The 14,385-nt window shown below is 41.9% G+C and overlaps 1 protein-coding gene across 4 annotated transcripts in view; it reads right to left on the bottom strand.

Moving 5' to 3' along the window:
- RPP21 (ribonuclease P/MRP subunit p21) overlaps positions 1 to 14,385 on the bottom strand; it is a 28,080-nt gene that overhangs the window by 12,202 nt on the left and 1,493 nt on the right. Inside the window, exons 5-6 of one of the 4 annotated variants that reach the window (XM_032463502.1) lie at positions 7,244 to 7,413; positions 5,683 to 6,289 (exon numbers count right to left, since the gene is read on the bottom strand). In XM_032463502.1, the coding sequence (XP_032319393.1) occupies positions 7,265 to 7,413 (149 nt within the window). In that variant the 3' untranslated portion in view covers positions 5,683 to 6,289; positions 7,244 to 7,264. Of the gene's footprint in view, positions 1 to 5,682; positions 6,290 to 7,243; positions 7,414 to 14,184; positions 14,325 to 14,385 lie in introns of those variants that run through there. The other 3 variants (XM_032463503.1, XR_004313746.1, XM_032463504.1) reach the window with 3 other exon arrangements.

Below are 14,385 nucleotides of genomic sequence, written 5' to 3'. Positions count from 1 at the left end.
AGCAGAATAATATATAAGCCTAAGTTTTAAGTGTTCTCCCTTATAGATTTACAGCCCAAGTTCACACTACTAGGGTGTTCTGAATATTATCACGCCATGAATTCAGGATAAAGAAGGCCACTCCAAGAAATCTGGTGAAAGCAAACACAAATCCTCTCTGGAGGAATCTACTCTCATCCATGCTTTGAAAATTCAAAAAAATCATTTCATAAGCAAAATGAATACTTAACACTAAAAAAAAAATTTGTGCACAAGAGACAAGGAACAGTGAAAGAACAAGCAGGAAAAACAAACAGTAGAATCCTATAATTCAGAAATTAGAGTAATAAAAATAAGTTATAAAATGGCTTATACCTACTATGAATAAAAAATAAAATTTAAAATATTTTCAGTTGATAAGAAATTGTAAGAATATCCAAAATAATAGAAAATAAGTATAAATAACATTTTATAAATAAAAGTATACAATTAAAATCTCAATGGATTTTTCTAAAAACACAATTTGACACAAACAGATCATTACTAAAGGAAGCTCTGAAGAATGTACATCAGGCAAAAGGAAAGCTCGCAGGAGGAGGGATACGAGTTTAAAGGAAAAAAACCCAAGAAATAAGGGTAAATGTGTGCATAAAATTGAATGAAGATTAACTATGGAAAAAATTAAAATGACTGGTGGGGTTAAAAAGGATAATTTGGGAGGGGATAAGCAAAGTTAATTGACATCTGAACTTTTTAAACCTCTTTCTTCCACAATAATATTGGATTTCTTTTATTTATATTCTTATAAAACACTTAAAAATGAACTTCTCACTCATTATGTTGTCTATTTTTGTTTTGTTCTGTACATTTCAGTATAGGGCATAAGAGAATATTTTATGGATCTTTTGGTATTATTCCAGCTTACTTCTGGGTTGTTCAGTAACTCAGATGCTCTAAACTTATGAATAATGAATGTACAAATTTAACTGTAGAGCAGTTTTCCACAATAAGAAGGCCATTCATGGAGTTGGTGGAACCTGCCAGTTTGTCTTTCAGCACCGTGGACAGATCTACACGTCTTGGTGTATAGGGAGCTGGACTTGTCTCTCAACTGGATACAGTGGGATATTAGAGAAGAAAATTTAAGATAAACCTTCGTGGTCATGAAGTTGTGATTTTAAACACAGTCATTAATCAAGATCTCAAATTCTGAATCTCCCCCACTTCCAATAGTTCATTACTCATGATGCCACTGTAATACAAGAGTCTGGACAGAAAAGGAAGTGAATCATACAGGCAGTAAGACAGCTGAGCCTCTTTTCTGCCAGGCAGCCTACCTATAGTGAGCCTGTAGTGTAACAGCATTTAGGCCAAAGTGAGCACTTCAAGAAGGATGACTGTACTCTGCAGAAAGCCCTAGAGAGTTTGAGAGAAATGAAGCAGGAAAGTCCATTACATTTGAAACTAGAGGTCACTGCTGACCCTTGAGAACTGGTAAGAGAGTTGTAATGAGCAAAGGTGCAGAAGCAGACAGAATTATGGTATGAGCAGAGGAAAGCGAGGAGATTGGTCTGGCAGGAGCATATTCTTAAAGTAGGAGGTAGTCTGCGAGGAGCCCAGGAATTTACACTCTCTGGACAGCAGAAGACACACAAAAGCCAATAAGCACATGAAAAGATGTTTAACATCATCAGCCATCAGAGAAACACAAATCAAACCCTAATGTGATACCACTCCCCACCCACTGAAAGGGCTATTATAAAAAAGATAATAGCAAGTGTTGGTGAGGATGTGGAGAAATTGGAACACTGCTGGTGGGAATGTAAAATGGTACAGCCCCTTTGGAAAACAGGCTAGCAGTCCCTCAGAAGGTTAAATATGGAGTTACCATATGATCAAGCAATCCCTCTCCTAGGTATATATCTAGAAGTAAAAACACATGTCCACACAAAAACATTATACCCAAATGTTTATAACAGCATTATTATTTATAATAGCAAAAAAATGGAAACAACCCAAATGTTTATCAAATAATAAATGAATAAACAAAATGTAGTATGTCTATATAATGGAATATTATTCAGTCAAAAAAAGAAAGAAAAGAAATGAAATAGTAATAATGCTACAAAAAGGATGAAACTTGAAAACATATTCCTAAGTGAAAGAGTCCAGAACCCAGAGGCCACATATTCCATGATTTAATAATATAAAATACCCAGAATAGGAAATCTGTAGAAATAAAAGATAGGTTGGTAGTTACCTAAGACTGAGGTCTTTGGGGGAAATGGAGAGTGACTGTTTAAGGGTATGGGGTTTCTTTTGGGAGGGCGATCAAGTATTCTAGAGTTGATTGTGGTAACGGTGGGTGGCACAACTCTGTGAATATGTAAAAGCCACTGAATTGTATACTTTGTGTGAATTGTCTGATAGGTGAATTACATCTGAAGTTGTTAAAAATGATTGTTATAAGTAAAATTTGTGGGTTTTTTTTTCTAAAATAAAAGCCATAAGAGGAAAATACCCAGTATAGGTGTTTATGTTTGCATGAAAATGGAGAAATTGAAAATATAGGGAGTAGGCTTTATTGAGTAATTACCTCAATAAAGTGGGAGTGGGTTTAGTGGTGGAAGAGATTTAAAAATATATTTATACAAATTTGATTGTTTTATTTCCTAGTGTGAGTATACATCATTTTTACAGTAAAATCTAAAAAATAGAAAGTTAATAAACTTGAAAGCATGCCCCAGAAACTCTGCAGCTAAATAAAAACAGTAACAAATAAACAAACAATGAAGAAGTATTTGGAATTTCTTCTTGGAGAATTGGCTTACTTGTGTGCAAGCCAGGAAGAGTACAATGACAAGAATCAAGGCAGGACTACGGTGTTGGAAGAGAAGGAAAAACTCAAACATGGAGACACAAGAGAGGATAAAGATGACAAATCCAAGAACTGAATACAAATCCTGTAAAAAGCTCTTTCAATCAGGAATTGGCTGGGGTCAACGTGAGGGGGAAATTACAGACCAGAGCCCAAGAGAACCAGACACCAGTGGAAAAGGGGCAGAATCAAATGAACTTTCTGATGATTTCTTTTTTAATTCCTGCATTGCCCCAGCAAGATCATTACCTAATTTATACCTATCGCATATTAAGAAATTAGCACCATTTAGAGAATTTGAGATAATAGGAGCACAATTTTTCAGTTCTTCTTGTATCAGTGCAGGCTTTTTCAGAAAAAAATAGACCCACTCTGGTATTTCAGGAATAAAAAATTTAACATAGGAATAACAGTTTATACCACTGTTGAAAATCTGGGCAGCAAACATCAGTGAAGTCATGTGGGAGGCACGATGATGGTCTCTCAAAGAAGCCCAAGTCCTAATCCCTGGAACAGGTGAAAATGTCACCTGATATGGTAAAAGGGACTTTTTGGCTCTTGAGATGGGAATATTATCATGGATTATCCAGGAAGGTCCAATGTAAACATAGGGTTCTTTATAAGTGAAAAAGGAAGACAGGAGGGTCAGAGTTAGAGAATGAGAATTGACGACAGAGTCAGAGGTCACAGTGATTGGACTGCTGACTTGGAAGACAGGAAGGGGCCACGAGCCAAGTCTCTCTAGAGACTGGAGAAGGCAAGGAAACAGATTCCCCTCTAGAGATTGCAGAAGGAACACAGCCTTGCTGACATCTTAATTTTAGCCTAGTGAAACCTATTTCAGAGTAGTGACATTCAGAACTGTAAGATAATACATTTATGTTGTTTTAAGCCACTAAGTTTGTGGTAATTTGCTGTGAGAGACATAGGAAAATGATACCAGTCACCACCAAAATTCTGAGAGGCTGAAATTGGAAGTTCAGGGAAGCAAAATGCTGGAGACCTCAGCCCGTAACACTCATGGGTGGTTCTCAAAAGCTTTCTGGGAGACTGCTGCAATTCTCTAGAACCTGTGAGGAAACCCACATCCCATGTCTCATTCTGCATAGGCAAAGCAGGTGGGCCTCAAGCCTAGCACAGCAGCTGCTGAGAATTTCACATCTGCCTGCTCATCTGTGATCCTGATAGTAGGATCTCTTCTAGACTCCATATCTCATGCAAGTCTCTCCTACTGGAAAACTTGAACTGGAACTATACAGGGGAGGGGATTCTGGGAGGTATATTTCCTGGGTTCTCTTCTGCAGAGGGTCTGCTAGAAGAGGGGCTGAAAAGTTGTGTTGTGTCCTCCAAACCCTAGGGGCTCATCTGAGGGGCAAACAAATTTATTCTCTTATAGGTCTTGAGGTCAGAAGTCCCAAGTTAGTTTCAGTGGACTAAAGTCAAAGTGTCAGCTGGGCTGTTTCCTTCAGGAGGCTCTAGGAAAGAACCCATTCCCTTACCTTCTGCAATTAAAATGCTTTAAAGATGTATCCTACATACTGATAGCTTTTGCTTTGTTGGTATTCAGACTGTATTCAATTTGGGGTTATGTTTTCTAGAAATTATTGGGTGGGCCAGTGAAGATTTTAAGTAGGGCGAAGACCAAACTTGCATTCTGTTTTACAAGAATCAATACAAGCAAATTCTGTTATTAAACCTTTGGGGGAGAGCAAGACTAGAAGCAAATAAATGTGTTAGGAGAATTGGGCAGAAATATCAGTGACAGATAATGCCGATTTCAGCAAGGACAGTGGCCACACTCTGCCTTTGGCATCCCAGACAAAGGCAGACGCTGGAGATGAAGCAGCCACAAAGGGCAGGAGGGAAGGCTGGAAACCAGAGACCCGGGCAGCGCAAAGTAGAAGCCCGCGCTGTCAGAGGTCCCGAGATGAAAGGGACATGGATCTCCTTGGTTGGGGCACTGCTGGGCAAACCGAGTTTGAGCGCTAAGTATTCATGGACTTTGGAATGAGCGAGGGCAGATGAGGGGAGCTGGGCGAGGCATGGACGCAGACTCAGCAGAGAACAAGAGCGGCAACTCAGCCTGGGGCGGAGCGGCCACAAGGTGGCGCCAAAGGAACGCACTCCGCGGAGGGAAGCTAACATCTGTGACCCACACAGCAGCAGAGGAACTTCAGGAAAGACACTTTTCGCTTTCCCGACTGTATTAGGTTTCTTGTGAACTATTTGCTAGTACTGAAACTCATCATCTTTTCTTATTCCTCCTGGCTCTTTCTCCAATTTGACCGTTTCCTTCATACTGAGGAAAAATCCTCTTATTGAGATGTTACAAATCTCCAATAAGGGCCGATAAGAACAGTGCAGTCTGCACCTTGAGTCTCCCCTGACTTCTCACTAACTCACAGCGCCTCACTCTTTCCAGACACAGCGAGAAGCTCAAAGGACCAAATCGAATTGCTTCTTCCCTACACCTCTGGGAAGCAAAGGGCACATCAAGCTTGGGGAAGTCATCTGAGTTGGGAGAACCGAGAAACCTGCAAGACAGAACGGTCCCAAATCCGTGTGTGTGGCGGGGATGGGTGGGCTCTATGAAGCAAAGAGCCTGACAACAGGGGAGAGACCAGTGAAGCTTCCAGGTGGGAGTTAGCGCAGGACCTCCCAGCGCCGCCGAGAAGGTCCTCAGGGCAACTGCACCCTAGACTGAAGGAAGATCAACCCTGCGGTTTAGGTGACCTTGGAGAGCTTGCAAGTTTAAGAGGCTTGGTTGTACAACACCCACCTTTTCTAAATATAAATTCAGATGTTAACAGCAATTCATGTTCAACCCCAATTTAAAATTCATTTATTATCCATGTATGGAAAACGACACGCTCAGAACAGTTTCATTTATGAGCAGCATATAGACTCCTTCCTGGGTATCCGCGGAGGACTGGATCCAGGGCACCCCTGCACACCTAAATCCGTGGATGCTCAGATGCCTTATATAAATGGCGTAGTATTTGCATACAGCCTGTGTACAACCTTCCGTATACTTTAAATCATCTGTAGGTTACTTATAGCAGCTAATACAATGTGTAAATGCTATGTAAATAGCTGTAAATACAGTGTAAGTGTTACGGAAATAATTGCCAGCGGGCAGCAAATTCAAGATTTACTTTTTGGAATTCTGAAAAAAAATTTTTTTTTAATTGGGAAAAACAAACACTGGGACTGGAATGGAGCCAGACGAACCTGGGCACCTCCTGTTGGGGATGGTCAACTTTGAGGGTCCCAGCACAATTGCTGAGGACCGCAGCAACCACGGAAGAGCGGCCAGACGTCGGAGGCGGGTAGACGGAAAGGTGCGGTGGTGCAGGAAGGGGGCGTCGGATTCCGATTGCCGCTGGGGTAGAGTGTAGGGTCGCGGGTTGGAGGGACACGCGGTCAAAGCTCCTGTGGGGATATGGGAACGGCACCTTTGGGGGATTCGCCTGCCACTACTCGACCCTGGCTGATTCGGTGGGTAGCCTCGGAGAAGGGCAGTACTTCCAAAGAAGAAAGAGGAAGGGAGCAGGAAGAGAGAGAGGAGGGAGAAGTGGAGGAGGAGGGGTGGCTTCTTTCCGGGGGTCTATTTTAGCAGCCTGATTGCTTTTCTCCGCTACTGCATCCCTCTCTAGTGTGTACTATGAACTGAGGCTCCCTTTGCCTTCTTTCGTAGATCAGTAAGTTCCATTTGCTCTCCATATTGCTAATATTTGCTGAAAATTTCTATCACTGGGACTCATCCATTTTCATCACAGCTATGGATTCAGTTCAGTTGTATCCCCTTACAACGTTTTAATATTATCTTAGGAGAGAAGGAAGAAGAGTTTTTGCTCCTGGAAGGCTGGCTGTCTTGAATCCAGAGACTTCTCTCATTGTCTTTAACAGGAATGTATTTAGGGGACGATCTTTGCACAGCAAAAAGAGAACTGGCCTTCCCAAGTCAGATAAATTGGGTGAAGAGTCTCAATTGGCCCTTTGTCAAGTCCAGGGATCTTGGACCTTCTGTAAATGATCAATGCCTTTAATCTGCATATGTATAAAATAGATGTAACTGTGTTACTGTCCACACTGGTGTTTTAGGAAGGTATGGTGTGATACAAGTGAGAGCTTTATAAATAATAACCTTTTCTTTATCTCACTACTCATAGCTAACAGTTTCTGTTTCCTAGGACTCTCAAAACTGAATTCAGTGCCTTTGATAGTCACTTATGGAACAAACAGCACATACCAGGTGATGTTCAAGTGTTGAGAAAAAATATGCATAAGGTATTAAACACAATTACAAAATGAAGAGAAAAGAAAGTCCTCACTCTCGAGGGGCTCACACTTTTAAAGAGGAGACAAATAATAAACAAATCTGACCTTGCAGTGTGCAGAGGGTGATCACACAGATGTGTGCGGGTGTTGTAGGTGTTCCGGAGGAAGCCTGCCTGGAGCGTCAGGCTCTGAGGAAGGATCTGTGCAGACAGGGGTTCTCGATCTCAGCATGGCAGATATTCTGGGCCCGATGATACTTTGTTGTGGAGCCTGCCCTGTGAATTGTAGGATGGTTAGTATCCTACTTGGCCTCTACCCACTGGATACCAGTGACACCACCACCTCCTCAATTGTGACAACCCTTAAATATGACTAGATGTTGCCATGTCCCTGTCGTGGTGGAGGGGCATTGGAGAACCACCAGCATAGAGAGTAGCCAGGACATCACTGTGAGTCGCACTGGTGGTATGGAAGTCATCTTTATTTGGCAGAATGACAAATAAGTTTTTAATTTAGTTTTTTGTTTACATTAATGGGTCATTGGTCCCTTATTTATTTTGATGTGTAAATAGAAAAATACTAGTTTTTAATTCAGAGTAGAGATATGATTTTTTTATTTAAATATATGTATTTGGGCAAAAGTGGTACTTCAGGAAACAATGAATAAAAGAAACTAGGAAGAATTGCATCGTGTACAATTCCTGGCAATTGTGTAACTATCATGCCATTCCACTCTGTCTGCACTTGGGCCAGGCATGAGGCCTGGAGGAGGGTGGGATTTGGTGCAGGGTGCAGACAGTGCCACTTAGGCCATGCCCTCTCCTCAGTGGCAGGGTGCCTCCTTTGCTCCTAAACACCCAGTGCTCCAAAGAGGGGATTCTCACCCCTTCTCCACAGGCCGTGGTCTCTCCTTGAGCTTCAGGCAAAGGACCTCAAGGCTGAGGAATTATTAGAAGCTTTTCTTAGGGTGCACTGCCCCTGAGCTCCAGAGCAAAATCACATTTGATGCCCAATAATGTAGGAGGTGAGAGTGAAGGAAAGGGGTGAATGAGCTGCTTTTCCCAGAGAGAGGGCGCCACCAGCTGGAGCTGGGGAGCTTGCTGCAGCCTCCACTCAGAACACTGCCTCAGGAATTTAATCTTCCTGAAACATGGTTTGCTTACTCACTGCACACCTTCTCAGTCCTTCAACACCCCTGTCCTTGCCGAGGGTTCCCCTGAAGTACTGCAAGGGCAATTTGAGTGACAGAGGTTAACTCTTTCATTTTTGGAGATAAACAAAGGGTAGACATATCAGGGTGAGGGAGTCCATGAGTTTAAGTAGAGGTGGGTCACAGCTTGGGATATAATACCCATAAACCACATTCTCATAGTCCTTGATTTTTCATAAAGGAGCATTCCCATCCATTTGTGCCCACTTAAAAGATTACTTCATATACACATTTTTACAAATAAAACCACTAAGGCCCTATAATATAAAAAAGATAATTTAAAACAAAAGTCAAATGCCATTTATCAGATGGGCAAACACCAAAGGTCTGATGATGCCTCACTGTGTTAGTGAGAGTGAGGTAATCAGGCATGTTAGTGTGAGGTTGGTGAGGGAGCAAATCAGTATAACTTCCATGAAAGGCAATAGGGCATTATCCATCAAACATTAAATGTAGAAGTATTTGATCAAGCAATTCAGCCTGTAGGAATGTATCATGCAGATATGGCCTCTAGTGTAAAATATGAACAAAAATATTAATGCATTACTTTTTCACTTCATTTTAAGTTTTTATTGTGAAAAATCACACAAAGATTGACAATTCAAAAAGCAGAGTTTAATGGAGTGCACATACATTGTAACTACTACTTTGAGAAATTAAACATTGCTGGCAGCCCAGATGCCTCTATCCTGGCAATCACCCTCCAGTCATGGCTTAATCCATGCTTAACCACTACCCTGATTTTAAGGTAATATTTTCTTGTTTTATTTTCAGTTTTCTCACCTAAGTAGAGATCCCTAAACAATAAACAGTACATGTATATTCATTTTCATTATTTTTGAACAGTATGTAAATAGAATCACACAGCATATATTCTTTTGTGCCTGGACTTTTTGTTGAATGGTATGTTTTGAAGACCCATTTTTGCTGGATGTGTAGCTGTAGCTCAGCTGTACACATTATTTATAAGAAAAAGACCTGAAAGAAACTAAATCAACAGGGAGCAAGTTAAACAAATTATGGAATGTTCACAAGGTGGAATATTATGCAGATGTGAAAAATAATAAAGGTGATCCTTATGTACCGAAACAGTAAGAGCATCAAGTTCTACTGCTAAAAAAAGCAATATATAAACTGTATATAGTGTCCTACCATTTGAGTGAAAAGAAAATTTAAATCAACATAAACTGATTTGTTTATGCATGCTTATTTTAAAATCCAGAATGTGTTTACAGTATTTGTCTCTGGGAGAGGAAATGGGTGGCTGCAGGATGAGGGTGGGAGGAAAATTAACCCCTCATTGTAGCTATTTGTATAGTTTTTGAATTTTCTAACTGTGTGCACCTACTAACTATTCAAAATGAGGCCAGACACCCTAAACAATTTACCCAAAGTCATATAGCTAGCCAATGTTATAGCTTGGATTCAGCCCCAATTATTGGGAATTTTGGCCAGATCTCTTTGTAATTTCAAAAACAGGATGGATTGAACCAATGAATGGCCTTATCCTCTCTAACCTGGGAAAATCTCAGGGGACACTCTGGCTGGGTCTGAATGTTGGTCTGTTTCTTTATCCCATCACTCCTTTTCAGCAGTGTTCTGGTGGGATTCCACTCAGCTGAGGCAGAGGTTATCATGTGACTGCCCAAGAAGGACAGAATTTTCGGGGAAGGTAAAAAGGGAGAAACCCAGATACCCACCCTGACTCTAAGAGTCCAGGGGGAATATTTTCCTGTTGCAAAGCAGAGCGAGACAGGGCATGGTTGGAGGCACCAGGTCTGAAAGGGAGGTAAGGGAGTCCTGATGAAGTAGTGGCAGATCAGACTGAGCAGGACCAGAGAGAACAAACCCCCAAAGGGAGTCAGGTTGGAGACAGAGGATAAGGTCTGAGCAAGACAGTTTGGTTTCCAAGGAAGTAGCTGACATATCTTCAAAATAAAACTGCATCAAAGAACACTATCGAAAAAGTGAAAAGGCAATCCACAGAATGGGAGATAATATTTGTAAATCATATATCTGATAAGGACCTAATATCCAGAATATATAAAGAATTCTTACAACTCAAAACATAAAGGCAAACAACTCACTTTAAAAAACAGGTAAAAGTCTTGAATAGACATTTTCCCAAAGATATACAAATGGCCAACAAGTACAGGAAAAGATGTTCAACATCTTCAGTCATTAGGGAAATGCAAATCAGAATCACAGTGAGATAGAAACTTCACACCCACTAGGATGGCTGTACCAAGCAAACAGACAAAATAACAAGCGCAAGGATGGAGAGAAATTAGAATGCTTTCTCACTCCTGGTGGGAATGTAAACTGGTGTAGCAGCTGTGGAAAGAGAGTTTGGTTGGTTCCTCAGAAACAGAACTACCATATGATCCAGCAATTTCCTCTCCTAAGTATATACCCCAAAGAATTGAAAACAGGTGTTCAAACAGAAACTTGTAAATAAATCTGGTCACAGCCTACAGATTCTGGGGACAGAATTCTCTGCAGGACTCCTGTCTCTGCTGTCCTAAGGCTCCTTCTCTAACCCTCCTACCTACTTACTCAGTTTCAGTAAAAAGTCCCAGCCTTTACCCCTTGTGAGGAGAAACTATTCTGTGAGATGCCAGGGTGCCCGCCCTCAAAGAACTGGCTAGTCCTAGGCCCCAGTGAAGAAGTTTCTAGAACTATCTCACTCCAGACAAGGGCAGGATCAGGAAGCAATATGGGAAAGGGAAGTGCTCGGACTAGTCAGTTGCTCTCCTGAGGCCTGTCCTGCAGCAAAGACCCTATGCCTCTGACCTGTAACTTCTGGGTGGGAGTGCATTAACCGTATTTTCTAGTTTCCGAAGTTTTGAGCTTGAGTTTTGCTGCTTAGGGAGGAACTGCTCCCCCCAGGGTTAGCTACTCCTAGAGATAGCAATCAACTCTCCCAGGAGCTCACCCTCTCATATGCAAACTAACCAATCTGGAGTCCACCCACCTGCTTTATCCCCTCTTAAGCTTGTGAGACATTAACCCTAGGCCCTAAGTGCCCCAGGCCAGGCATCAGACATCTAGGGGCTATACTTTGGAGCTTGCTAAAATTACTCCAACTAGCAATCCCAAACCTGGTCGGCCCACTGTTGCCCTACCTTACCAGGTTTTTCCAAAAAAAACCACAACAAAGGCTTTCCTGCTGTTCCCCTTGCTCTGTTTGCACGGACTTTGACCTCAGTGTTCTGTCCTGTGGTCCTGCACAGTGTGTGGTGCCCCACCCCCCAATCTTGGGAACCATGAGTAAAACCATCTTTTCCATGGTAATCATCTTCTGGTCTGTGGGCCTCACCATGCATACCTGAATAATAGCAAAATCTTGGGTACTTTTTAAAACAGGGAGAGCACCCAGTTCTAGTGGCCTGAACCCTGCTCCTCTGTCCTCATCTGTGCCGGCCACAGTTAAACCAGTGTTTAAGCTTGTGAGGCACCTGTGCACACCTGTTCACCAAATTTTCTCACTTGCTCACATACCTACTAAGCTAATATTTAATTTCATATAAAATTTGTAAAAACCAAGGACAAAATTTATAGGAGGGTGACCTGTGTTATGGAAATCTGATTTCTAGGCACCCTGGGTGCCCTTTCAGGTACACCCCCAGACTTACTGAGCAGAGACCTCAAGGGGATAGCAGGGGAAATCTGGCTTCAAAGAGCTTTCTGTGGCCAGTAAATACTGAAGTTACAGCAAATATGTGGCATAGATAAAGCAAGAATTATTGTTCCTTTTGTTGAGAACCTAAGTAATTTTTTTGAATTCCCTTCTGAATTCAGAAGAACAATTTCTCAGTCATTCTCTCTTTCCTCCCTGACAATAATAATGACACTATTTTTTACTAGTTTTAAAAAGTGCTAAACAAACCTAATGTTCAGGAGTAATTAAGTCTTGGTTTCTGTGGCTTTTGGAAGACCTTGTTTTCTTGATTCAGTTGGGATGACCTAAGTTTCTTCTTTCTCCTCTATTTAATTTTATCTGAAGGGTCCTAAAAGAGCAGAGATTTATGAAATCATTTAGAAACATTAAAGAAAGCTGACTATTTCACACTAGGGCTTTGATTTCCTCTGTTATAGGAAATCCATTTTTGCACATAATGACAACTATCGTGTCATAATAAGTAAACACAAAAAGGACAGTTTTGGGAGGAGGAAGGGTGGGGTTCCTCGGAACCCCACTGCTATTCCACTGTAGACATGTTTGGTCATGTGTAATCATAATCACACTCAAAATAACTTGGCCAAGAATCAGATTTAGTGTGCAACAACCAACCAGCTCAGAAATGACACTCAAGCAGGGAGCCAATGAAGGTGAGCTGAGGACAAAAAGGGTCCAGGTCTGCATGGGGTGCACCTTCAGGTTACATGTTTGTGTTGGTTGCTAGAGTTGACCCTTGGGCACTATCTTCAGAAGTAAATGTCAAAGAATAACTCAGAAACATTTAGTTCTTTGCACACTATTAGTATTTTCCATGCAAATAGTGTACAGACATGTGAAAGAATCAGTGGAGAGAAAGAGTCAGGGACAAAGGCAAAATGAGGGTGTGGTAGATTGCTACAGAGGTGGTCCCCAGGGAGCCAATAAAACTCCCAGTATTCATGCCCCAGTGTAACCCCTCCCACGTTGAACCTGGGCTTAGCCAAGTGCCTGACTCTGGTCAAGGAGACATTAGCAAGCATGATGAGAAGAGAGGCTTGATGAGCACTTGTACCTTGGAGCCTGTCTTCTTAGAATACTCTGTGGAAGCCAGAAGCCATGTAAGAAGTCCAACCACCCAGAGACAGCCTTGCTGTGAGGACATCAAGGCCAGCTACACAGAAAGGCCACCTGGAGAAGCAATCAGGTGTTACACATGCAAATGAAGCTTCTTGAGTCTTTCAGACCAGGTACCAGCCACCAGCTAAATGCACCTGAGTGACTCCAGCTGATGCTACCTGAAGGGAAGTACCTCTGAGCCAAGTCTTCAGTCAGCTTAGCCAACAGAATCAGGGGAAACAACACATCACTGTTGTTTTAAGCTACAACGTTACGCAGTGATTTTTATGCAGCAGTGAGTAAGTGCAACACAGGATATGTAAGAGAAAAGGAACAGTGAATTTTGTTTGTATACTTTTGGGATAAACTGATTAGCTGACACCTAGCAAAGAGGTCAGTCTGAAATTCCATCCTCAAGTAAGTTCTCCAGGAATAACAAGTAAAACAATTTTTGTTGCTTACTGATTCTCAAGAAAACCTTGAAGGTTTACCTATGGAGCATATTTGTGTAATAGCTGCCAGTGTCCTTTTGTGAGCACCTTTGGCTTTGTTGTTTCAAGTTTGTACAGTTTCCCTTATTAGAATTTTATAGAAGAAAATCCAGGGACTGGGAAAAAAATCCAACTCAGAGTGGGCCTGAAGAATCTGAAACCTCTTCCAGCCCCCCACAAATTCTTTTCCTCATTTGAAAACAGGATCAGTGGCATCAGCAGTCTGTCTGTCCAGCCCTTTAGTCAACAGTCAGGGCTACCGAAAAATGGACTGTCTTAAGAAGGCACAAGCGCTTGCAGACAACCCAGGAGCCTGAGTTCCAAATGTGGCAGTGCACTGAGGAGGCCAGGGTGGAGGGGCACTGGAGTCACGGCCCTGGAAATGGGAGCTGCTTTGTGAGGCCAAGTGGTCTGTGGAAATTGGGATCTCTCTGAATGATGGGAAGATGATAAAGACAAAGGACAAAAAGCACAAAGAAGAGGTTAGCCGGTGACAGAGAAATACAGACAGAAACAGAGGAAAATGGAGTTAAGAGCTGAAATACTCACAGAACAGAATCACACAAAGTTAAACAGAATTAAAATTTATTGGGAAGATAGGGTGAATCCATCACTGGTGATTGGAGCTCTGAGGCTGTATGTTCTCCTCAGGAAGCTGGGCTGGAACAGGGTGGGCTGTGTTTGGCAGGGGCTGTGGTGGTTTGGGATCTGAGTAGATGAGCAGAATTAGTTTTTTTAAATCTGGCACCTTTCACACCAACCCAGAACT

The sequence above is a fragment of the Camelus ferus genome, chromosome 20, assembly GCF_009834535.1.
Source record: "Camelus ferus isolate YT-003-E chromosome 20, BCGSAC_Cfer_1.0, whole genome shotgun sequence".
Lineage (NCBI taxonomy): Eukaryota > Metazoa > Chordata > Mammalia > Artiodactyla > Camelidae > Camelus > Camelus ferus.
This window is presented reverse-complemented; position numbering and strand designations above follow the sequence as displayed.